Here is a 27026-nt window from a genome sequence, read left to right as displayed (position 1 = left end):
TTTCATTGCTGGTGGGATTGCAAGCTGGTAAAACCACTCTGGAAATCAGTTTGACAGTTCCTCCAAAAATTGAACATAGCACTACCTGAAGACCCAGCTATACCACTACTGGGCATATACATAGAAGATGCTCCAACATGTGATAAGGACACATGCTCCACTATGTTCATAGCAGCCTTATTTATAATAGCCAGAAGCTGGAAAGAACCTAGATGTCCCTCCACAGAGTATAATGTCTTCTTACTGCTACTGTTACACACTCATCAATAGTGAGTTCAATTATAGTTTGACCATCACCATGGGCCTCCTCTTTCCAGAGCACAGCAGGAGGCTGAGACTGAGTCCAGGTCATTCACATCATTGCCCTTCTTATAGCAATATCCTCCTCCCACATGTCTCTGCCTCCTCCCAATACAGTAGCCACCATGGTCTTCTGACAGTGGACTTTTCCTACCTTTCCCCCTCCTGGCATGCCCATACCCAGTCTTAAATTCCTTTCCTTCAGATCGCAGAATAAATTTCCCTTCTTTGAGGCTGGACCCAATCATCCCTTCAAAAGTCAGCTCTACCACTCTCACCTCTCTCACACTAACAACCAATCTTGTCCTGTAATTTTTCTTGAATTTGTTTGTTAGCTTATTATTTTTTTTCCCAAGCTTCTGGAGGGTTCTCTGTCCTTCTAACCAAAGGAAAGGCAGAATGTCTGACACCTGACCTGCAGCAAATGCTCAGAGGTACCAATTTGTTTATTAGACAAATCACCTCACAATAGAACCTGAGTAGTACAAGTGCTTGCTAAAAGAGAAGGCATTTTATTTGCATGATATAATACCAAGCTGTCATTCCAGAGACTTACGTTTGACTTCATAAACAAAAAATGGTTTTAGTTAAGTAGATCTCAGAAGATTATTATTAATCTAACTTCCTGTTCTTACAGTATACTTCACTGAGGAACTCTCAACCAAATCCTGTCAAAGTCTAATAAATAAGCCAAAGAAAATACTGAGATTTACTGTGTGAACTTCCTTGCAGCTGATAAAAGTCTTAGTGAGAACTAAGGAACACTCTTATTAGTTAAGGTAGACTTTCTGTCTGTGGCCTGATGAAATCACAAGATGTGCTGCTACAAGGAACTAGCTCAAAGCTTCTCAAATACAAGGTAGACCACGGGGCTTCTGGGACTGAGGAACCCGGCAGCTCCACCTTACACTGGCCATCAAGTATGGCAGTGAATTGTGAATTGTCTCTTGAAGTCTAATCTATTTGCTTTATTCAAAGCATTTCTCCTCCAATTTTTATGCTTGTTACAGGAAATGCCTCAAACATAAACTTGGGCTGTATGCAAGTCTTTAGGGAATTTCCTTAATTAGTGATTGATGGGGAAGGGTTCATCCCAGAGTGGGTGCTGCTGCCCCTGGGCTGGTGGTGCTGGGGTCTATAAGGAAGTTGACTGAAAATGCTACCGATAGCAAGCCAGTAAGCAGCAACCCTCCATGGCCTCTGCATCAGCTCCTGAGTCTAGGTTCCTGCCCTATTTGAGTTCCTGTCCTGACTTCCTTTGATAATTATCAGTGATAGGAATGTAAGCCAAACACCTTCCTTTTTATTTATTTATTTTTTATTAAATGTTGTCTTCATTTACATTGCCAATGGTAAAACCTTTCCTGATAGTCGCCCTCCCCTAAGATGCCCAACCCCTCCCCCTCCTCCTTCCCCCTGCCTCCACATATATGCCTTTCCACCCAACACACTCCCACCTTTCCCCCCACCCCCAGGTTTCCCTTTATTGGGGCCTTTCCTTCTTTTCCTGCTTTGGTCACAGTGTTTCATTACAACAATAGAAATCTTAATTTAGACAGCTAGCAGGTACAGTGGCTGAAGTAAAATCCTCAGCATGTCAGAAATGGTGCTTGTGTGGGGGAATGTATAGAAGCCTTAGCACATTGTGTGAATCTGAAATGTGACTGCTGCACACTAGACATTGTGTTTGTTAAATTGATAACTGAATCTAATTGATAACTGATAATTCAATTACTGATAACTAATAACTGAATCTAATTGATAATAGATAACTGAATGTAATTGATAACTGATCTAATTGAAACTGTATGCTTGTCTAATTGAGGGACACACGCTTGTGGACATTCTTATTAGGCAGTTCACCAAATCCCTGCTTACAGATTTCAGACACAAAACCGGACAATAAAAAATAAAAATATTCTTTAAATTTGAAAGGGAACCTAGTGATTACATCCTTAGATATACCTTGCTGATAATGAATGTTACCAACTTATAAGTAAATCCAAACATAATGAAGGAAATTCTAGAGTCGTGTTGTGTTTTTTCTTAAACATCTGTTATTTTGATGTGTTAATTCCATAATGTCTTTGTATGATTTTGATTAGACTGAGATAAATAATTTGGATTCTGTTCTCTAATTGGCAAACAGAATATAGGAAAATATTATAGGCATATTTGCAGTTTTTCTACAATCTATGTGTCTTTATACATATTCTTTATACACAGCATGCTTACTGGAATGTCTAATTGTTACTGTAAGGTGTAAAGTGGTTCACACTACCTCCTCAGAGCCAAGTGGTAAATTCTTAAAAAATTTAAAAGTGCTTTGTTAATACACCATCATGAAAAGTGAAATTGTATATAATGTATTAGTCATACTAAAAATATTAAGCAAAGGCTGCAAATGCTTGAAGCATATTTACTCCTTAATTATTTTAGTATAGTTTACATTATCCATGTTTTGAGGATACATCCACTGCAGCATTGTATGTCAATCATTTGTAATGATGTGCTACCTCTAAGCCTTTGCTTAAACATTTGCTGAGATCATATTGAAGCCTCAGGCTGTGTGTACCACAGAGATAAGCAGACACTGCCAAGCAGGCTCCTCCCCCTAGAAAGACAAGTTGAGCCCAGCCATCACTAGCTTCCGCCCACTGCCATCACTTGGTCACACACATGGCTACATTGTCTCCACACACACGCTGCTAATTTGAATCCACAGAGTAGGTTCTCTTTCATCCAAGGAATAAATAAAAGTAAAATACAATGCTGCCTCTCATCAAAGCTCAGAATTTTAAGAAAGGGTAACTGTGCAGTGATTCAGGGAAAACTCATATTTCAGTAAAAGAATGGAATAAACCCTTTCAAAGGGGATTGGCAGTAGAGAAGTAAAACCCTCATTAATTATTTAAATTCACCTACACAAAACTTTTATTAAAAATGTGCTAGTGTCTATTATTTATAGCAGAAAAACATGGAATGGGTAGATAAATTCTACATTATTTGCTTGAATGAACGTTATTTATATGTTCAATTAAAGTTTATAATATCTTGAGTGATACAGGGACATTCACGGAACATTTGAGGAAGATGGATGTAGTTTGATCTACTCAAGAGAAGGCACCACACACAAAATTACATGCACTTGTAGAGTCAGCAGGAGCAGATGAAACCAACAGTAGTTATTTCAAGCTGTTTTGATACAGATATTCCCTAACTTTCTTAGGGTTCAATAAACTCTAATTTTTGAATCTACACAATAACTAAAATGAGAGGGTACACATTATCCCCCAGCTTTCTACTTGAAAAAGGTATGTATATGAGATGATGAGTATATGGTTAACTTGGCTCATGGGGGAAGCTAGGTTCACTATTAAATTCTCTATCATGTGCTAAGTCATCTTTTGTTGGTTAAATATATAATAACATATTTCTCTATTTAGCTATGAGTCACATTTCTCAACCAGACATTGCTAACATTGATCTATCATCTTCTATGGTTCCATATTCTATGATTAAATTCTTAAGTTCACATTGAGTTTAATTCACTGTATTAAAACCTAAAGAGGAAGTCATGAAAATATTAAAAATTAAGAAAATAATAAAAGACGGTAGATACAATAGAGAGGGACTCACTGTCTCAACTACAAGTTAAAGATTACCCAAGCCTGTGAGGACAAGTACTTGCCCAAAAGCAATGTGTGTATTCAACCACAAAGCTTCTGATTACTATATCAACATAGGTAGAAAAGAGAAAAATAAGTCAGAAGAATATTTAAAATAGATCAATAGATTTCCTTTTGAAATATAGAAGAAAAATTGAGTATTGTTAAAGAGTTGCCTAGTATCCGTCTTTTTGCTCTTAATGCCTTCCTTATATTTTTCAGTGTTAGGTCCTGAGATGCATTTGTCTTAGACATGTTTAATGATGCTTTGACATCTACATCATCACCTACAGGTAGGTGCTATGTTACACATTTACTGTTTTACGTTCAGAGGCAACGGAACTTCAGGGCTCACGGCACACTCCCTGTTTGAGTTTTCTTAGGAAAACACTGCTATTGTGAAGGCCAGTGGTTCTAAGAACACTCTTGAGAAGCCACCTGTAGGGTGTGGCAACTCAGAGGCAACTCTGCTGAAACAGATCACAGATGATGGCTTACCTGAAATTTTGACTTGAGACACGACGCCGTCTCCGCCGTCACTGTGTGCTCGAACTTCAACGACGTACTCTCCGTCTCGGGGGATTGGAACTTCTATGGAGTGTTTATGAGTTGAGAACAGCTTCCCATCATGCTGCCCGTCGGGTCTATAGAGGATCTACAGGGTCCCGAATTGTGAAGAGTTAATGAAGTCACAAGTCTCAGCCAATGCCTAGTGCTAGCATCAGCACACAATGCTTATCCTTTGGTTTAGGAAAGTAAGTGAGGGAGCCTTCATTAGACAAATGCATGTGCTCTTTTCGTTGTTGTTTTCTTTTGTTTTGAAATAGCTGAAAATATGCTATGAAGATGTATCCTTTTCCCTTTTCTAAGGAAAATATAAAATGAAAACTTGGCGCGTTTAGAAGTGGCCTAGTAAAGTTCTCTTCCATTTTTCAGGCTCTTCCACATTATTCTTCAAGCTCACACAACTAATGTGAATGCAATCCCTTGGATTATAGTGAATCCGTGGCAAAAACCTCTTTCCTTTTAGTTTACAGTGAAGAAGGGGGGGGGTGGTGCCAGCACTCTCAGACAAACAAACAAACAAACAAACCAGAATGCATTCTGTCTCCTGCTTAATCACGGATGGTTCTGACAGCTCCACCCCTTAAAGCAGGGATTCTATTTATCTTACTTGTCATAGAATCTCCCTAAAATCCACTAAAGATGTCTTCTTATCTAGAGATCTTTTGTGAGACTCTGCCTTCTGACTCTTTTTTATGGCTAGGACGAGTAAGCCAAATGTATTTTTTTCTGACAGCTGAGGCTTCACACATTGATGTTAGCAGGAATGAAGTGGTGTGGAGAAATGAGCTACTTCTTATTTACCTTGTAGCCCGTCACTGTAGATTCATTGGATAGCGCGACAACATGATCCCACGTGATTATATATCGGGAGCCAGACCTCACGGAACTGATGATTCTTGGCGGCTGGCTAGGAGCTGTGGGAAGAAGAAGAAACAGGGAACAGTGGTCACTGGATTGAACGTGGGTTCCGTGCCTGAGCTGCATGCATCACGTGTGTTTGCGGTGCTGCTGTCAGGGGAGTTACCAACAACAACAGCCCCTTCTGAGGATCACGTCATAGGCCAGGTAATATGCGCAGCATGGCCCTGAACCTGAGTTCACCTAATGCTCCCAGTCGTTGGTGAGGCATGGAATACAACTCTCTTTATTCTCACCTGATTTTTTTTCCCCTTCCAGTCTCTTTAAACCATCAGGGTCACCGATCTTGACTAAATCTAGTGGCATTTCTTATACCCTTCTCTGACTTGAAACCTTTGGAGCTTCCCCAAGTCAACACCGTTCTGGATCTCTGCTCTTTTCTTAAATCCTTTGTGACTTATCTGCCTCTTTGTTGTTGGATTTTTCCCCTTCTCCCTTATTGGTTATAGTGAGCTAACTCTGTGCTTCCTGATCAATATGTATGTATTGAAAGGGCTTCAAAGTTGATTCTGCATACATGTCTCTTCTTTCTCTGTGAATCTTCCTTAACTATTTAAAATGCCCAAAGTCAGTCTCTGGCCCTCACCCATCTCTACTGTTCTCTACATATGTGTTGAAATTCCTGTCTATATTGAATGTCTGAGGTCCAAATGTAATGTAAGAAAGATGAATCATTGGCTGTATACCCTCAAGTCTGCATCTTAGGAGTCTTTCTATCCTTTGATGACTGGGTAGCCATGCTTCTAGTTTCTCAAGCAAAAATCTGGCATTTGGTCTCTTCCATTTATTCCCAACACCTAATACGCTACCAATCCGTTCACAGAACTCCTCCTGAGGAATCATTTCCAGCTTTCTCTACACCACCCCTACATATGAGCTGCCAATGGCTGGTGCTCTTCTCAAATCCAGGCCATCGCCTATGTTACTTGCTTCCATAGACGTCAGAATGAGGGTTCAAAACACAGGACTTAGGTGTCACTACCTGGCTTAAAAAAGGGTTTTAGAACACCTAGAAAGTACTTCAATTTTTAATGATTACTTACAAAGTACTTCATATTTTGCTTTTAATACCCTCTTTGCCTCAGAGCCATGTTTTGGTCATACTGATGTTTCCAAAGTTAAATGTTTCAAATTATGCATGCTTATTTTTCTCTATCCAAAAGTTTTCTCCCAGCTTGTCACAAACTGAGTCTTCTCAATGCTCCCCACTCATGCTCTAGGTTTTGGGACATTGTGTCCAGTTCTTCTGGTCACTCCATCACAGACTTGTCTCTCACACAATCGCTTTCCATTTTACCAGTTCACTTATTCTATTATGCTGTAGACACAATCACACTTATTTAATAGGGTTTTAGTTTGTGATTTAAGGTCTGGTGTGGTCTCTTCTGCATCCTTTCTATATAGAACTATTCTGGACATAACACGTATTTGTAAAAAAAGAAATAAAGAATGGGATGAATGAGGAAAAATAATGCTTCATTTGCCAAGTTAAAGAAAATGGAGATTTACAGAGGAAAACCAACTGTTTGCTGTGACAGGTTTAATGCAGTAGAGAGAAAAACTGGAAATCATGTCTGATACCATCTATTTCTGTGAGTACACTAGGAGATGTGTTCCCCAGTGATTTTCGTAACTATGCAAAAGCTAATGGGAATCATTCTTAGAGATATCTGTGAATGTCTCCAGAGTCCTGCATTCACATGTTCCTCTGTACACACATTCAGCTGGGTTCCAGAAGTGAGGCTGGAGGTTGAGACTGTCCATATCTGAGCAGAACAACAAACTTGTCACAGGGTCAAAGAGAACAGAGAGCAGTCCCCGTAGGAGAGGCGTTACCCTGTATCTATATGATAGATGTGATGGTGATCTACCAACAAAGTACAGTTGTAATTTTATTATGTTGTTAATAATTAACAAAATTTTATTTTGTTACCAATTTATCTGTATGAAAAATTTAAATTAATAAATACTGAAGGTAAACTAATGGTTTTCTAATGGTCTGCACTTTGAAGGAGGCACATTCTAAAGGCATTAGAGAAAAAAAAGAATGAAATGTGTATGAGTATGTGCCTCAGTTTTCCCTCTTTGACAGCAGTTGGAAATGATGAGAAACCCACCTTTCTATAAAAGATGTGGGAATGAAAACCAAAGGTGTATGAACAACTATATAGACCATTTTTTCTTTTCTTTTCTTTTTTTTTTTTTTTTTTTTACCATATGTGCCTACAGTCAGGATCTTCTTTAAATCAAGCAGTAGCTTTTGATGTGTCTAAGATCAAATTCTGATACTCACGGGCTTTTCTGGTGAAAGTCTCGATCACGTCACTGGAAGGTCCGCACCCGGCACTGTTGCAGGCTCCCACTTCAATGAAGTACTGGGTGTCGGGCAGAAGGTTCTCCAGCCTGGCTGAGTACTCCTGGCTGGTGACTTGCACTCTGTGTGCAGCTGATTCTTTGTCATGCCCAGCCCAGTACCGAATCTGCAAATATCCAGGGTGAAATGTTCATTGCCCACCATTTTGCTGTGGCTCAGTGCTTGCTGGGAAAAGTTCATCATCGAGGTGGGCTTCATTCCCTCTTACTGACTTCTGAGTAGTGAAATCTAACTAAAATTGGTAAAATTAAACGAAATCTACACTTTGCTAATTGAACTTGCCTTGTGTTGTTGCGGGGGTGGGGGGGAGACTGTGTATGATTTACTTTCAAATTATGCAAGTGATCCCTTTTGGAAATATTTGTGACAATAATTTCTATCTTAATATCTTGTTTTATTTCTGTTTACATGGTTTCAATTCATTATGAGCTTTTGATAGTTTGGCAGAAATATGCCTTATTTGACAAAAGTCTCATTGTGCAGCCTAGAATGCACTGGCTAATGATTTTCTTCTAACAAAACCGTTTCAGATGCATGTGCATATATATGTATGTATGTATGTTAACTATTTACTTTTACTCCTTTAACATGTCAAATAAATACACCCAATAATCATACATACTTATTTTATTTAGTGTATCTCTGTGGTGTGTGTGTGTGTGTGTGTGTGTGTGTGTGTGTCTGCATGTGGAAATCAAAGAAAAAACTTGTAGAACTTATTTCTCTCATCCCATCTTAGTGGCCCATTGAACTTAGAGTGCAAGACTCATAGAAGATATCTAATAATTTAGTAAATTATATAACTTACCTACAATTAAGATACCTTAAAAACATTTTCCATGTTACTATTATAAATTGTTACTTTTGTTAATTACAGCTTTCTTTGTATCAAAGCTCAAGACGAATAATGAATTTGAATTTAGGTTTTTAAAATAAAGGCTGGGGGTATTACATCATTAGTAACATCTAAAATATAAATCAAAATTAATTTTATAAGTACATTCAAAGTTTTACATATTTAGATACACCGTTTAATGGAGAATTTATTTTCAAAACTAATCAAAATGCCTAGATAAAATCATCTAATGCTATTATGATCCTAAGTTCCTCATTTACATTAGCAAACACATGGCCATCTTGCAATAGACGTCAGTAAGCCGAGTCCTCTTGGCACATTGAAAGGGTTACATGTCAGTGTGCAGTTCCTAAACACAGGATGATTGTCCATTGCTTATTGGCTTCTTTGATGTTATTTTTATTCTACTTCTAATGATCATTTTGATGTTGTCAATACCATATTTTTGGTTGCTTTTAATGGGATCGCTGGCATTTCTGTCATCTCAAGACAGAACTAGTTAAAATGCACCAAATATGCCCACAGGGTGATCTCTGTTGGCAGAGCTGCTCCAGACTTCTGGATGGGCAGAGTCGCTTGGGGAGTCTCCAGTTGCACAGGGCTGGAAGATTTGCGGGGTGATCTCATTCACCAGAGTGTGAGGAAGATGCCTCTATCGGTGTAAGACTTGGAACTAGACAAGGTATGAGGCCTTTTCCTTGCTAAGCAGAGGAGAGATACAGGGAACACTTACATTCTGGGAAGTCACAGGCACTTTGTTAGGAATGGCAGAACTCAGCCTGGCAGGCAACTATTGAAACCAAGAACTTGAAGGCTCCACAATCTTAAATATGTATATGTATTGAATAACAACATTTTAAAGCTGAATAATTTTATGTCAACTTGATACAAACTAGAATCATCTGAGAGGAGAGAGAACCTCAAGTGAGACATTGCCTCCATAAAAATCCACCTGTAGGGCATTTTCTTACTTAGTGATTGATGTAGGATGACCCAGCCCATGGTAGGTGGCACCATCCCTGGACTAGTGGTCCTGAGTTCTATAATAAAGCAGGCTGAGCAAGGCATGCGGAGCAGGCCAGTAAGCAGCACCCATCCATGACTTCCTTATCAGCCCCTGCCTCCAGGTTCCTGCCCTGTTTGTGTTACTGCCTTGACTGCCTTCAGTGATGCAGAATCGCAAGCAAAATAAACTCAATTTGCCTTTAGTTATGGTGTTTCATCACAGCAATAGTAATGCTAACTGAGACACAGACTAAAACAATATAAGATTTCTATAAAATTCATGTAATAAAATGAGGAATAATCACACCCATTTTCTTACTCAAAATCCCATGTGACATTTAGTCAAGCCATAGGACAAAACTGCACTTTCCTTAATTTAATCTTTGAAACTGTGTTCTAAGAGATACAGAGTTATTTTGTTTACCCAATTCTCAAAGAACCTATGGGAAAAACAGCTTTTATTAAGACTTAAAATCAAGAGATGCAATGACCTTGTGACTTGAGAGAAGAAAGAATATTTGAAGGAGCCCCTAGTGTCTTTGTTTTAAAATGCTTCTTGTATGGCTTGTTTGAATGTAAGTTAACATTTCACAAGGGCAGATAGCTTGCTTGCACAGTAAGACTCTCCTTAAATACATGTTTACTCATGACTTAGGTTTTAATGAGTCCTAAAGTGTACAGAAGTGGATATATGCATGCAAAATATGCCATAATCCCATGGGAAGGGGGTCATGAGTCCCCATATCTCACTAAGTCTTGGGCAGTTATTTGGTACTGAAAAGGAAATTTATGTTTCTCAGTTCTGTAGCCACTAGTAAAGATCCCATGTTCTAGTAAACACACACACACCCACTACTCATGCTCATCTTAATTAGATTCAGAGGAAAAGAAAAAAATATCAAAGTACCAGGGGGTGTGTATGAGAGAAGATAATGGTGGTGAAAATGTCCCCAACTTGAAACTATCAAAGAATATAATAAACATTTTTAAAGTGTGACATTATCACTTTCATCTAAACTAACTCTAAATTCAGAATTCATTTCCAAATAGAGGAGATAGAATTAGGCTTCTTGATTCCTAGGCCAAGCTCCTGTGTGTATAAAACACTAAAATGATTCATGAGAAAACTGTTCATTATAAGGGACACAACCAACAGTGTCAATGAAGACAAATGTAACACTTTGAGCTACTCACCAGAAAGTTCACTGGAAAAAAGAGATGTGTTGGTAGGGATAGATTATCTCCAGTAGTAGAGGAAGCATGCCATACATAAGAGATTCCCAGTTTATTTACAGATAATAAACTTATTTTTGCATGTGCATGTTTGTGTACATGCAGGTGTGTTTGTGTGGGTGGCTTATGAGCATATATGTGTGGATACTCAAGGATAACGTCAGGTATCTTTCTTCGTGAGTAGTCCACCTGTATCATTTTTTTATTGGCTTAGAGCTTGCCAAATAGACTAAGTGGGCTGTCTGGATTCAGCTGTCCCTGTTCTCCCAGTTCTGGGATCAAATATGCACTCCATTGTTCCTGGCTATCTTGTACACCGGTTCTTAGGATAAAACTCAGACCTTCATGCTTAACAGGAAAACACTATACTAGTTAGGCCATCTTCCCAATTCCATAAATTGTCCTGGAAACTGTAGAACAACATACCCTACACTCTTCTTAGACTTAAGGCCATGGCAGACATGTTTCTCTATTCATCTCTAAAAGTCCCCAAAGGACCCTTGTCTACTGTTAACTTAGAATCATATTTATTAAATAATCATGAAATAGCCTCATTGCTGGTCTGCATTCTTCTTAGACTGTCAACTTACTAAGAGATCTGGCAAGTGGAGCTGGTGAATGATACAAGCGTTTTACGAGACTGTCTAACTTACAGAAATGTAGGTATAGGTTACCAAAACATGGCTATAGGTTCAGGGCATGGCTCAACGGTAGAGCACTTCTGTAAGTAAAAGGGTTGACCCAAAGTAAGGGAGACAGGATGAGCAATACTATCTTAGTTTTATTTTTATCTAATCATTTTAAACACACTCTTTTTGTGCCTCCTAGATAATTCAGGTAGGAACCTTTGTGTTATTCAGTTTTTAAATGAGATATAATATCATTCTGTGTTTCTTGTGTACATAGTGTTCATTGAATACATAAATATGGTATGTCATGATGAGATTGAGGTAATCTCTCTTACTCCTTACAGATTGTATATAGACACCCAAACCACTAAAGAGAAGGAAAAGGGTGTTAAATTCCAAATTAGCCACTGGGACATATGCTTACATATGTATGAATAAACACATATTTTTATTAAAACAAACAGCTTACCTGATAGCTTTCCACAATTTTCTCTAACACATGCTTCCAATGGACAGAGATCTCAGATGATGATAACACTTTGACGCCAACCTCTGTGGGGGCTTCACTGGGAGCTAAAATTGAACAAGGATGTTAGTTTTTAAGACCAGAAGTTTAGATAAAATTTCAAATAAAGTTCTTGATATTTAGAAAAGCAATCAAAGTCTTTTGTGTGTAAATGGGACAGAAATGTAAATAAACATCTTTCAAGTAAGTTAATAATAATCTTCCTATTTGTTTCTTTATGTTGTTTTTTAAATGTAGTTACTGGAGATATTTGAACATGTGCACTCACATACATAAAGAGTGACACATGCACATACCCATATATTCGTGTACATAAGTAGATATCACACGTGAACAAGTACAGGCAGACACATACACATACATACACACAGTTATGCACATACATAAACACACCACACAGACATACCACATGTATAAAAACATACCACATACTCATGTAGACATACACATATCACATATACACACATGTACATACACACAAAGTCATGGGCACACAAACATGCATGAACACATACACATATGCACACATATGCATGCACGTGCACGCACACACACACACACACACACACACACACATACACACTTTCATAAAATGCCGATAAGCAGATACCATACTTTTAGAAACACTCCCAACTGATAATTTCCATATAATCTTTTGACACAAATTAAATGTAATTACATAAGTCTAACAGTTTTACTTGTCAAAATGGGGAAATTGATATTTAGCTTAAAAAAATCACTCAGGGAAATTAATTTCCTTATTGCTATTTATATTAATTGCAGGTATAGAGAACTATTAATAAAATCTCCCTCTCATGTTCAAGCTAAAATTAAAAATCACGGAGTTCAAGATCTCTGAGACAAGTTGTGACATCCCCACAATTAGGCTGTGGAGAGCTTTTCCAGGCCTAATCTTCCAACTGGGCATCAAATCAAATATGCATCAAAGGCTTCATCTGCTAAGCAACAGAAAAAAAATTACATCCCTTGTGAAATTTACACAAAGAAACATGGAAACCTTGGATCAGGGCTGATCAACTTTTATTGTCTTTCATTAAAAAGACATAATCCTATTTAAGGTGACAAAATGTCCCATATGTGAGCAGCTACTTCTCCCTGGCAAGGTATGCAAGCCTCATATCTGACGTCTTTGTGGGAGAAAGACTGGCAACTTATACAACTTGTAGAATCTACAAGATTTATGAGATGTGAAGTCTTCACGAAAGAACTATGACTACATACAAAGAGCCATGACTGAATGGGTACCAAGCAGGGCCTTTGCCTAAAATCTGACTTTGGCATCAAATAGAGCCGTCATAATGAAACTGATCCTGGGCGAAGAGATAATTGAAATAATTCTAACTGGAATTTTCTCTGTGAGATGAAGTCCTGCTTTAGCCCCAAGCTAATGAAACACAAAGGCATTAAAATATACCTCTAGGACTGATCATTGTCTGGTTTTAAATTTAAATGATAGTACACGGTCATTTGAAACACATTATGTTTTTAAGAATGATGGGAACTAACAAGAAATATATGTTAAGAATTTCTATTTAATTCTACAAGAGAGCGCCACATCTATTTTGGAGTAATATACGGCCAGGCTGGTGGTACACACTTCTCATTTCAGAAGACTGAGGCAGAAGGATTGCTGTGTGTTTGAAATGAGGTTGGGTTATATAGTAAATGAGACCTAAACAAACAACAGGGAAACATGCAAATCAGGCAGGCAAGAATGTTGTATTCTTTTCTCTAAGTTGATAGCAGAGAATTTTACAATACTTTAGTTTTTTAATTCTTTCTGTAGTATTACTCTGCCACTTACCAAAAGAAACCTAGCCATGAATATTTTTACTTGTGGACAGAAGGACAGAAGGCATGACATCTCCATTTGATTTTTCATCTATCAATTATGAACAAAGTACATCCGAAGGAGGAAGGAGCCATAATAGAACTGTCTTGTCTGTCTGCCTGTCTGTCTGTCTGCCTGTCTGTCTGTGCTTTGAAGCCACAGGTCCATGACTGATGTCTTCATCTATGTTTTCCAACCTTAATTAGGGACAGGGTCTCTCAGTGAGCATGAGAGTCATTAATTGGACAGGAGTAGCTGGCCATCAAACTCTATCTTAGCATTGGAATTATATATAATTTTATTTTTATTATTTATTAATTAATTAATTTATTTATTTATTTATTTATTTATTTATTTATTTGGTTTTGGTTTTTCAAGACAGGGTTTCTCTGTGTGGTCCTGGCTGTCCTGGAACTCACTCTTGTTGACCAGGCAGGCCTCGAACTCAGAAATCTGCCTGCCTCTGCCTCCCAAGTGCTGGGATTACAGGCATGTGTCACCACACCCGGCTTACCATTGGAATTATAAACAGGAGCCCCTAATAGATTTTTTCACTTGTACACTGGAGAATCTGAACCCCTGTCTTTCCAGGAAGTCCTTGGCCAGGAAAGTCATCTCCTTACCCTATCCTACCTTTTGTGTCATATGTACAGGTACATATGTACACATGTATGTGTGTGCACATGTGGAGGTAGGGATACTGTCCTCAGGTGCCATCTATAACTGCTTCTCTGCCTTTCTTTTGCAGACAGGGCCAGTGGCACTCGCTAGCCTGACTGGCCACAAGCACCACTCGTCCTACCGTCTCTGCCTCCCAGCACAGAGATCATGGATACCTGATAGCTCACCACGTTTTCTATGTGCTAGGAATCCCATTTAAGATCTTTGTGTTTGCATAGCGAGGATTTTGGAAACTGAACCATCTTTCCAGCCCTGCCTTAAATTTATAAATACAAATATATTCAGTAAAGACTTAAGTAGTTTAAGTGGCGCAAACATCACAGAACAGAAAGCAACCAGACTGGGTTTAATCTAAAGCTGTACCCTGTTTGAATTTATAGAAAGACTCCCAAACAAGTATACTTAGATCACTGCAAATTTCCAGAAAACGAAGAGACATGACAGCGTTGCTGTCCTATCCTCAACTGGCCTACAAGACACTTCTTTATTTTAATGAAAAACTTCAACTGGCTGGGTGAGATTGCTTGGCTGCTAAAGAGAGCATTAGAAGCCAAGCTTGCTCCCCACACCGCATGGAGAAAGGCGAAACGCTGACTATCCGGGTACACACTCGCACTTGCAGCTTCTGAGCTGAGAGGCAGAAGCAGGTGGATCCCTGAGGCTAACTGGTCAGTCAGCTTAGCCTAAGTGCAGTGTTCAGAGCACCAAGAGACCCTGTCTCAAAATAACAACAACAAGAAAACAAAAATCAAAAATTCAAGGTGGATGTTACCCAAGGAACAATTCCTGAAGGTTCCTCATGGCCTCCGCATGAACACACCTATATGCCCTTATACCCACACTCAGGTGCCGGGGACACACACACACACACATACATACACATACATAAACATCCATATACATACACACTCCAATATTTAATTGTTAATAGTCAAGTGTACTTAAACATGGCATTAGACAAGTATTGCATAAAAATTCCAGGCAATTTTACAAAATTTACTCTTTCCTTTTCCTTTCTCCCTCAATCCCTCCCCCGGCTCTCTTTCAAATTCATGCTTTCTATTTCTTTATTTTATTTCTTTAAATGTTGTTATTGGATTTTAATTGTCATTGAACTATATAATTATAGCCTGCTGATCTTTTATTGGTCTTTATCTTTTATACTTGTATGTATAGAATCTATAGGATTATTATATAAACAACTCAGGGACTTTAATCGAGTAGCTGAGGTTGAGACCACCTATGCTCAGAGGCTGGATAAATGGTTAAGAGACCAGGAACATTCCTTGGCCTTCCAGGGAGCCAGTGCTCGATTCCCACAGCAAGGCTCACCACCATCAGTAACTTCATTTCCAGGGCATCTGAAACCCTCTACAGGTCCTGGACAAACACCTGGTATATAGACATACATGTAGGCACAATATCCACATAAATACATTAATAAATTTTTTTTTAAAAAATCACACATAAAAGCATAGACTCCATGAAGTTACTCAAGTATGTAGAATTTCGGCCTCAAAATTACAATCATGATACCGTGACTAAGAGTCATCATCTGGCTGTTTTAAGAGCACTCCCTAATTCATAAGGACAGAATAAGAAAGATGAATAGGACTTAAATTTTTTATCAGCTATTTACACGGAAAGGCGAACATTTAAAATTGGATTCAGAGAATACTTGCTTTCTGAACACATGATACTATGAAAAGATCTTATTAGATAAGGCCTGGAAGACAGCAAGCTAATTCCTACCCAGTGAATATGGTTTTCTTCCTCCATGATGGCCGCCATGTCTCTCATTTACCTACCATCTTGTGCAGAGTTGATAACAGCTATGAGGCTGTAGGGCCCATCTCCTTTGTTGTTGAAAGCTTTCACTTTGACTTGAAAGGCGGTGGAAGGCGTCATGGTTTCGTCTTTGTGGACATAGCGACCGGTGTCTGGGTTAGTAACGGTCACTTTCTTCCACTCTTCTCCGTCAAAAGGCTTAAATGCCACTATGTAGCCAAAGTTGTTACCGTAGTGGTACTCTCTCGACAAAGGCTAAATGGAAATTCAAATGACAAATAGCTTTATCATACGGTTCAATGGAAGAGTCTTCTGAGAACGCAGTCACACGGGGAAGTGTGCTCTTGGTAAGAGGACACTTATTTCATAAATTAGAGATAATTGAAGATGCTGGAACACAGAAGAACATTCATCCAGGAGATGATGCCGTTCTTGCTGGAATGATGTTCTTGCTGACCACAGAACTCCTGCGTGCCCCCAATCCCCATGGCATCCACTCCCTGTTAATTCCTACCTCTGCTATAGAAGAAGTAGTAGTTCCCATGCAGCATTTTCTCAGCGCATGGAATCTGCCATTCCCAGAAACTGCAGTACGCATGTGCCATTTCCCTGCTTCCTCTCCCTTCCCCTTGCAAGCTGTCATGATTAGTTCCACACACTTATTGTCCATTGCTCCTCAACTCCTGAATGCTGAGTTGTACAAGGCTGGACATTTTATGGATTTCCTTTCCTATACAGGCTGGCTGGCTGTACTGGAGAACTGAGTGACCATAGTGTGAATGCAGACTCTAGAATATCTAGGTTGTCAGGAGGCGGAGGAGTGCGGGTGCCTGGGGGAGGAGTGGTGCCACTCCTGCAGGTGAGGTGTGGCCCCTGCCTCCTAAGCATTGCAGCAATGCTTCATTTCCTAGAACTTGCTCAGGGTGTCTCTGGAAGACGTATGTCATTTTCAAGGTGGTTTGTGCTGGAACTGACCACCCTGAGTTAAAGCTAGCCCTAATATCTTCTATTTGCTCTTCTGAAGATCTAATTTTTATGATGTTTGCATTTTTGGGATAACACCCCCCCCCCCTCTCTCTCTCTCTCTCTCTCTCTCTCACACACACACACACACACACACACACACAGTATCAAGCCTTACTTCATTCAGCCACTACTGTAATCCATTTTAATCTGTTACATTAGTCACCCAAAGGGCTTGGCCCTAAGAGGCAAACTTTTCATTTACTTTTTATGACTGAAAGGAAAATCCTATGTCAGACTCTAGGTTTGCAAAGCAGAAGCTACAGGGGCAGGGGCGGGAGTGACTGCCCCAACGCTACATTTTCACACATTTTCAGACTAGCAAAAAAACATTTCCAATGAATCTCATTTAAAGATTTCATTAAATGGCCACATAGCAGAGTCGAGTCACTTTCCATTAAATATCCACTTCTTGGGTAAGTCGGGTTAATTCAAGGAAGGAATAAAGATAAAGTTTGGCAATCTTCTTGCCATCTTCAGCATCTTGTTGTGACCCTTTATTCACTTCAGCAGTCAAACGCTAAAAATAAAGGCTGAGTGGGCTGAGCAGAGCAAGTCTGCACAGGTGCCGGAAGCATTAGTCAGACACTCGTGGCAATCTCTCTGTCCCCTGCCTCCATAGCTCCTGCTTTGAAAACACAGAGTCTGACATAGGATTTTCCTTTCAGTCACGAAAACTGAGTGAAAAGTTTTCCCCTTGGTGTCAGGCCTTTTGGGTGACTACTCTAACAGATTAGCAGCAATGGCTGGAGTAAGGCTTGAAGAAGATACCAAGTTGTATTTAGAAGTAGATTTGATGTCATTTGTGAATCTACTCTTTAGTGCATAAATGTGGAGACAAAAGGTTAGATAACTTATGACAGGCTAGTGGAAGGCGTATGCTCGAAATCCCTGTAGGATCAAATGTCTCGTTGCTTAGTCTTCTAAACTAACACATCTCCAAGCAGCCGGCATCTTGTCACAGAAACTTCTTGCTTAGCACAGTAAGACAGATGACATGTGCTGTGCAGTTAGGGGGAAAAGTAATTATTCTTTTGCATGGGTTGAATATTCTTTTTATTTTCAATTTATTTTTAATAAAAAAATGGGCCTGCAACCAAAAATAGGTAGTGTATCTCCTCCATGCAGTTTGTTAATACTTACCGCCCACGTTATTGTCAGCTCTCTGTTGGTCCCGCCCCCACCGCCTACATCTGAGGGAGCCACATTTGGTGCTGAAACAAGTAAATTTACAAAAAGTTATGAATGTTTTCTTTTCTGATAATGAAGTTCTTCTTTTTTTTTAAGCACAGAAACCGTGAGTTTTTCATCTACAGAGCAAAACCAGCTGCAGCAGTAGCAGCCCCTCTGCCACACTGGCAGAGGTGTACATAATCCTCTCATGTCATCATTCTTGTCTCGCTGTGTCTGTTGGAGATTACACCCTATAATTTCTATACTAGACAACTGTCCTTATGTCTTCTCCACTAACTCCCAGGCTGGCACACTTCTATCACTGATGTGCATGGAAGAACTCACATACAGATGTGCATGGGAGAGCTCACACAGATATGTGCATGGCAGAACTGACTCCCAGATGTGCATGGAAGAGCTCACACACAGATGTGCATGGAAGAGCCCCACAGATGTGCATGGGGCAGCTGACTTGTAGATATGTGCATGGAGGAACTCACACATAGATGTGCATGGAAGAACTCACACAGATGTGCATGGAACAGCTCACAAACAGATGTGCATGGAACAGCTCACACAGAGATCTGCATGGAAGCCTCACACACAGATATATATGGAAAAGCCCACAGACAGATGTACATGGAAGAACTCACACACAGATGTGCATGGAAGAGCTCATACACATGGAACAACTCACACATGTGTGCATGGGGCAAATCACACACAGATGTGCATGAAGCAGCGCACACACATATGTGCATAGAAAAACCTCACACATAAATGTGCATGGAGGAACTCAACACGGCTGGCTTGCACTTGACCCCATAATGACTGTTTAACAATCCACTATTTGTTTCCTCTTTAAACCTCAGAAGTCAACTTTTCTCACTCTTTTAAAACCTAAATTGCTTTTGGGCTGCCGAGCCTGGTGCTGTTTTGGTTTTGCTTTCTCCTTGGATGCCCTCCAGGGTGGGCACTGTGTCCTGCTGAATCCATGGACTTGGCTTCTAACTAGAGATGTCTGTCCCTGCTCTTGCAGCAACTTGGGCCAAGGTTGGTGCTCCACAAGACACATACACTTTCCCAGACAAAGCCACTGGCTTCGTGTGCAACGTCATCCCAAATCTGCTGACACACTAAGAGGATGAAGCAGACTCCTAGTACTTCCAGAAGTCCTTAAAACAGGAACTGGCCACATCTATCTCAAAATGTGCTTAGCAAGGTGAAACGCAGTGGGCATCAGAGTCTAACAAAGGACTGTGACTCTGAGAAGCATATTTTAAAACTTCTATGTCAGCCATATAAAGTCCTTGATGAAAGATGTACTTTAGCATCACAGAAACAAAAATTGCATGCTCCTCCTCCTGGTCAGCAATCTATGTTGTCCCCTTTCCTCATAAGAGATTAAGATGAAGCCTGAGAGACAAATTTATTGATCACCTGTCACCACATGTGTACCAGAAGTTGAAACAGGTCATAGTAGGTTATTAAAGATGAATTGTATCTTCTTAGTTACTACATTATAAAATATATTTTTACATTTATAATATGATATATATTTTAATATATACTATATTATATTATGTATGATATAATATACATCGATTATATAAATATATAATAAATATGTTACATATTAATTATATATATTACACGCCAGACTATTAAAACCACCATAAACTGTAAACATTCTTTGCCACAAAATCAATACTCTAAGTTTATAACTCTGTTTGCTATGGACAAAATAATAAGCATCTCTTCCTAAAATCAGTAAATCACGTAATGTGTTGGTCTAAATACAAGTAAAGTATTTACTTTACTTTTCAAAGTACCCTTAAATGAACTGTAAATGAAATAAAATCAAATATTCCTCTTCTTGGCAGAAGTGTATATGCAAGGTCATTTTTTTGTAATGCTTTCCATGATAACCAGTGTAAACCTTTTAAGTTATAATGGTTAAAAACAGACTGTGTCTCTGTTAAGGTAAATATCTTCTATTTTATGATACTTAAGTAGTTTCTAACATGCTTCAATTAAGAATTGACTGATTTTCTTTTCAAAGATTGTTTATTCTGCTTATGCTATTTAACTCAGGACAAGAAAACCACAGAGGTAAGGTAACTGAACTGTTTCTCTTAATAGAATATTTTGTAGTTTTGCCTAGAGTGTTGACTTACTATTTTTATCTTCAGAGGGTTAGAAGCAATTTTCCACAGAGGGAATTTGATGCATAATGTGTCTGAACTGAACCAGACAACAGAGCAGTTGGCATCCTGTATAGGGTCATCCCTGTTCAAGCAGGAAGTCTTCCAGTGACTTCCTGGTCTCGTGTCAGGAAAATACAGCTAAGCAAACACTAGGAGGCACTTCTCACTGCAGGCTCCAGACACTTAGGGTGGAACAAACTCCGTGTCCTTTAAGTCACTAATTACCAAAATATACTTGAACTAACATTTAAAAATGATAAAACTTTAACTGTAACTAAATGATATTCATAATTTTAAAGTAAGGAGTTCTACATCATCCCTTTGCCAGCATTTTAGATACATGGTGATTTGTTTCTGTTTGCAAAAGGGCCTGAGTCTCAGCTTGTACATCCAAAAATAAGTTGGAAATCAACTCAATATCATGACTATTCTTTCCAATGAAATTACCTATACTTTTTATTTCCCTTGTATGTTTTAGTTTTTAAATGATTTTTTTCAGGTAAATCATTTTGGGCTGTCTTTGACAATGTGAAAACCAGCATGTAAGAAATCTGAATATAAAAGTCATATATTTTTTAAAGATTAACTTTGATAAAAAAATGCTGACAAGTTATTTATTGAGAACCAATGCTTTATCATGCACAGTCCTTTTAACACAAAAAGTTAAACTTAATTTCACTTTGCATCAACATTTCATTATGAGTTTAAAACAAATGAGTGGCTCAAAATGATTGCATATATCAGTCTATAAAACCAAAGACCAAGACTTAAAATGTGTCTAATTGATCAGAGGACAGAGAAATTGGCATTTATATAGATAGGCTTGTCCCTGCTCAAGCAGGAAGCCTTCCCAGGAATGCCTAGAACCAGGGAGATACAGCTAGGCAAACACCAGTGTTCAATGTTCAATGTATAGATTCTTTTATTTTTGATATTTCGATGTAATTATACCATTGAATGCAATTCTCAAGTGCTAATAGATCAATCAAATGGACTAAACAGTGTTTGTAATTCATGCAACCCTGGCTTGCTGGTAAAGCACAGTGCCAAGGCTTTTGACAAGACTCCCGTTTTAAATAGACACTTTCCTATTGGAGAATGTAAACATATCTGGAATCCACAGCATCTCATCCAGCAGGACAACAAGTCTGTTCACTGTTTATAAATATAACAAGGCTGCAGCATAACTCTGCCACTTACTGCAATCATTGTGAAAAAGTAGCTCAGGCCATGTGAGGACATTTAGTTTGGCAGAAATTAAGGTTTTTAGCAGAAATCATGATACCCAATTAAATCTTCTTGAAGATCTCATTGCATGTATTGTTTTCAAAAAAAGAAATGAAAGGATTAAATAATTCAAGTGCTATTTTATGCTTAGACAAGTATCATTCTAGTGCATTTGCTAAACTTGTTTTAACACAAGCAAAATAAGGACAATACATTTTCATATACTACTAAAATTGCAGATACGTTTTCCTTCCTATTAAACACATTTTAGAAAAAGAAAAATAGAAGACAAAAAAATCAAACAGAGAAAATGAAAGTACAAGAGCAGAATAGCTTCACTGGCAGTAAAACTAAGGCATCGTGCTTTGCATGACATTCTTGTCTGTGATATATTTTTCCTCCTTAAATGGACTTGAGCTGACATACAAAAGCTGCCAGAACCAATCAGCCTTCACCTACAGAACCTTTGATATAGGGATGCGTCCTATCATGATACATAACAAAAGACGTTTATTTCTTTTGGTCAGAATATTATTTTTTAAAGGGAGTTGCAAACACATGTTCTGCTTCTTCATATGGAAGCATCTATCACATAATATACTTGGCTGGATCCAAAAAAATGCACTTGACTGTTCCCCAAGGTCTTCATATTAAGTAACTGTAAAGGAACATGTCCTGAGTCAGAGCTCCACAGCAATAGTGTGATGGTTCTTGGGTTTCAACAGATCAATGGCCTGCGACTCGGCACTACACACTGTCTGCAGAACAGGGGTGTGTACTCCAACAATCCGAGTTTGAACTTTGTATCCCATTGGCCAGGTATAAGCTTAACCTTTTGATCTGTAAAAATCTAGAATGATGACCAACCCAGGCATGGTGGCATATGCCTACCATTGTAGAACACAGGAGGCAGAGGTAGAGGGTCTCAAGGTCAAGAACAAGCTAGGGTACATAAAAAAGCCACATTAAAAGAACTATCGGAGTGGATGCAAAAAATGTGGTATATCTACACAATGGAGTACTATTCAGCCATTAGAAACAATGAATTCATGAAATTCTTAGGCAAATGGATGGAGCTGGAGAACATCATACTAAGTGAGGTAACCCAGACTCAAAAGGTGAATCATGGTATGCACTCACTAATAAGTGGATATTAACCTAGAAAACTGGAATACCCAAAACATAATCCACACATCAAATGGGGTACAAGAAGAAAGGAGGAGTGGCCCCTTGTTCTGGAAAGACTCAGTGAAGCAGTATTCGGCAAAACCAGAACAGGAAAGTGGGAAGGAGTGGGTGGGAGGACAGGGGGAGGGAAGGGGACTGATGGGACTTTCGGGGAGTGAGGGGCTAGAAAAGGGGAAATCATTTGAAATGTAAATAAAAAATATATCGAATAAAAAAATCAATCATAAAAAAAAAGAACTATCAACAGTAACAGTGCTAATTTGGCAAAGTGATCATGGGGATTGGGTGAAACGGTCCAACTAGAGAGCTAGCAGTATAGCCGAGACCTCACAGGGAACAGAGGTAGCTGTTAAAGCTGGATAATCAAAGACTGTCAAGAATCCACTCTGCTGATGGATTGGTAAGTATTGCAGGTTGCGAGAATTTATTTGATCACAAGCGAACTAAATATGTAGGGTAGGGCACTAAGATCAAGAACCCTCTATGCTCAGATTGAAGTGTTAAGCACATTACTTTTATATGTAATATTAGATATAAATTATTTTTATAGATTCCAATATAAAATAATTAAAACCATGATTTCCAAGATTTAAAAAAATTAACTTATCACTTCTATTATAAGATTTAAAAACTACTAAAGGTATATCTCATAGTAATTGTATCTAGATATTGAGCCTCTTTAAACAATATCATCTAAGATTAAAAACAAAGTTAAAATACCTTTTGTAATAAAATGCCTAAGAAGGATGAACACAACCAAAGTCTGCTTTCTGCTCTGTGAACAATATTCACTAAGAAAACTGGTATTCATAAAAGACACTGTTCACATCATAGAAATTTAATCCAACTCAATGAGAAAAATTGATCCAAACTAGAGACAGGTATGGTATAATATTGTGGCTGAAATATTTACCTAACCCAATGTAAACACTTGGTATTTTCCTGAAATTTTATTCTGAAATGAATGCTTATTCAAACAAATCAAGTTTGATTTCTGGGTACAAAACTCTGTGGTCAAAACCACCAGTCCTGGTCCATTTGTTTTTCTTTGTTTCTCAAGAAGGGATAAATGCATTCGGCCATCACACAGAAGCCACCGTTGCAACATAGGTGACATCTGAGATAGCAGTAAATAAACAAACCCGAGACCTGGCTATGCGGTTGCTGTCTCATACAGTTTCCATTTGGATGACCTCTTTCTTCTAATGATTTTTTTTTGTGGTGTAAAGAAAACCAAATGCTTCAGGGTCATTTGTAGGGGAGTATACTTAAAAAATTCTGGTGACATATGCCTTCAAAATTAAGAGAGGAATTTGAGCTTCCATTAGGAGTCTAATTCAAGTTTATAAAGTGGATGTGTGTTCAGAGTTATGCTTGAAAAGCTATCTTGCAGAGATAGCCCAGTTAACTGGAAGATGAGCCCCACACATCCAAATTTCAACATTTGATCTTATGGGTATGGTCGTCAGATTAAGGCAATTATCTGAAAGTCCCTAAGCCATTAATAAGCATTGGGACAGCACTTCCAAAACAAACCAGGGATTTTAATATCTTCTTTTTGGGACAGCCCAAAACATGGGTAAGTGACATTAAGGGACCACAGCAGGATTTGAATGGCAGCCAATCATCTTTTTAAAATCTTTAACTCAAATAAAGCTCTGATTTTTGGCATGGAATGTCAAAATAAATGAACTCAGAGAGCCAGAAAAAAAAAAGAAAAAACAAAACAAAAAAAAAAAACAAAATGGTTTTTGATAGATAGGGCATAATAAATAGAAGAAATATCATTAGAATCAGAACAACATTTTGCTTTGGAAACATGGGGTAAAAAAAGAATATTTCTTCAAGTAGAGAGTATCTAAATGGGATTGGTATTTGTAGAAAGTGCCTGCAGAATAACTGGTTGAGCTGTTCTGAGAACAGGTGTTAGACTGACACCTGGTGTTAAGAGAACATACCCTGAATCTTCTGTGGTGATTTGTTAGTAGCATGATTCCATGACCCTTCATTACCTCGTTTGTCTTCAGACCCTTCTGTTCCCAACCCTGCGACTACATGTGCTAGTCACGTGGGCATTCAGGTGTAAATGCCTCAGTGAGACACCAAATTAGGGAAGTCCCCAAATCACTAAACCTTTTTTTTAATCCAGTGCCTTCCTTGTTAAGATCCACAATTTACATTGAAGGCTATAGATTTTACATACAAATGTTATTTGCATAGTCTCTGGGGCAATATGCTGAGAAAAATACTGCTTACATTAATTATATAAAAGTCTATAAAGTTTAAAAATGTGTATGGCAAAACCCAACACAGATAAAATTTATACATTTTTATATGATTCGCATAGGAGATGCATTAATATTTTCTTTTTGTTGTTTTCAGCTACACACACATTTCTAGATGAGACACTGATTTCAGGGAATATTTCCAAATGCATTCTGGTCGATTGTATTGTAACCTTAGGAAAACTTCAGATTCTTGCACATACCAGCACCGTCTGTTCTGATCCTGTTTGAGGGTATGCTGGGCTCTCCAGTCCCTAAAGTATTGGTCGCCACCACTCGAAACTCATACTCCATCCATGGGATCAAATCCACTGCTTTTGCTGACTCCATGTTTCCTTCAATGATTGGGGGATCTAAATGAAATTAACATAAAGTAGAGATGAGAAGTTGACTAAATCTGGCCATTTTCACTCTCTTAAAAAGTTGGCACAAGTGTTCTGGGTTGACATTAAAACAAAAATCTAGCAATGATGAATGCTGACTCAAAGAGAGTGAGAGAGAGAGATCATTGATAACAAACTAGAAAGATTGGTGTCTAAAGATTGTAGACAGTACACACACACACACACACACACACACATGCATATTTGATCTGCTTCTCTAGAAAGGCTATTATGGGGGCTAGAACCCTGTACCTCTGCAAAGCCCCCATTTCCACCTTGCTGCTAATCCATGGGCTGCACTTTTTCCAGCCAAAAGCCATTTTCTTGGAGCAGAAGCCAGGATGATTTCCTAAGGCAAACATTGGGTGAACTAGTACGGTCCATAGGCAGCAAATGATTTTTCTGCTCAATTAAAAAAATAATACTGAATAATATTGTTTTTAGGTTTTATAAACTTGTATCATCTAGAGCAAGGCTTATATGTGCTGTAATGAGTTCTCAGTGTTCAGCCTTCTCGTGGCTGATAGTAAACTATCCTTAAGATATGATCTTAGCTTGCCTATTTAATTGAGATATGATAAAATATACACAACCAAAAGAGGTCTGTATCTTGGTTTAAGCTTGTTTTGAACATTTCTACATGCTTTTAATGATTAGCCTACACACAAACGCACGTACATACTTGCATAGCCGTTGGAGAATTTATTTCTTTAGGCTTGCCCGTGACTCATTATGTTAATATTCGGGGAACCATCATCTGCTTATGCAGATCATAAACACACAGCCTTGGAGGTGGTGCTGTCTCGAGTCTGCTTCTGCCTTACCTGGCTTACACGTCTTAGGGCTGGTTCCGGCCTTATCTAGCCTGCATCCTTCCCTTTTCAACACAACTTTTGTCAAGTGCCTCACCATCTTGTCACAGCTTTGCTGAAAAGACTGAACATATGGTTTTGACTTTCTGATTTAAACATTTAAAATGTTGGCTTCCTTGTCTCTCGGTTTTTATTCCATCTCTTTATCTCCTATCCCCACTAGCATTCCCTGGAATAGAGCCTGCAGATACACTTCAGTTCACCTGTGTACCGGCTTTCACTTTAGATAAGGGAAAGACACAAGGGAAGGTATGGATCAATGCAAGAGCTT

At 38.6% G+C, this 27026-nt stretch overlaps 1 protein-coding gene across 1 annotated transcript in view; it reads right to left on the bottom strand.

The window, feature by feature from the left end:
* Cntn1 (contactin 1) overlaps positions 1–27026 on the bottom strand; it is a 138144-nt gene that overhangs the window by 22260 nt on the left and 88858 nt on the right. Inside the window, exons 16-22 of the mRNA XM_052160364.1 lie at positions 25704–25853; positions 18564–18634; positions 16418–16652; positions 12020–12123; positions 7747–7933; positions 5337–5449; positions 4467–4623 (exon numbers count right to left, since the gene is read on the bottom strand). Coding sequence (XP_052016324.1) covers positions 4467–4623; positions 5337–5449; positions 7747–7933; positions 12020–12123; positions 16418–16652; positions 18564–18634; positions 25704–25853 — 1017 coding nt within the window. The remainder of the gene's footprint in view (positions 1–4466; positions 4624–5336; positions 5450–7746; positions 7934–12019; positions 12124–16417; positions 16653–18563; positions 18635–25703; positions 25854–27026) is intronic.

Source organism: Apodemus sylvaticus, chromosome 17, assembly GCF_947179515.1.
Source record: "Apodemus sylvaticus chromosome 17, mApoSyl1.1, whole genome shotgun sequence".
In the NCBI taxonomy this organism is placed as follows: domain Eukaryota; kingdom Metazoa; phylum Chordata; class Mammalia; order Rodentia; family Muridae; genus Apodemus; species Apodemus sylvaticus.
This window is presented reverse-complemented; position numbering and strand designations above follow the sequence as displayed.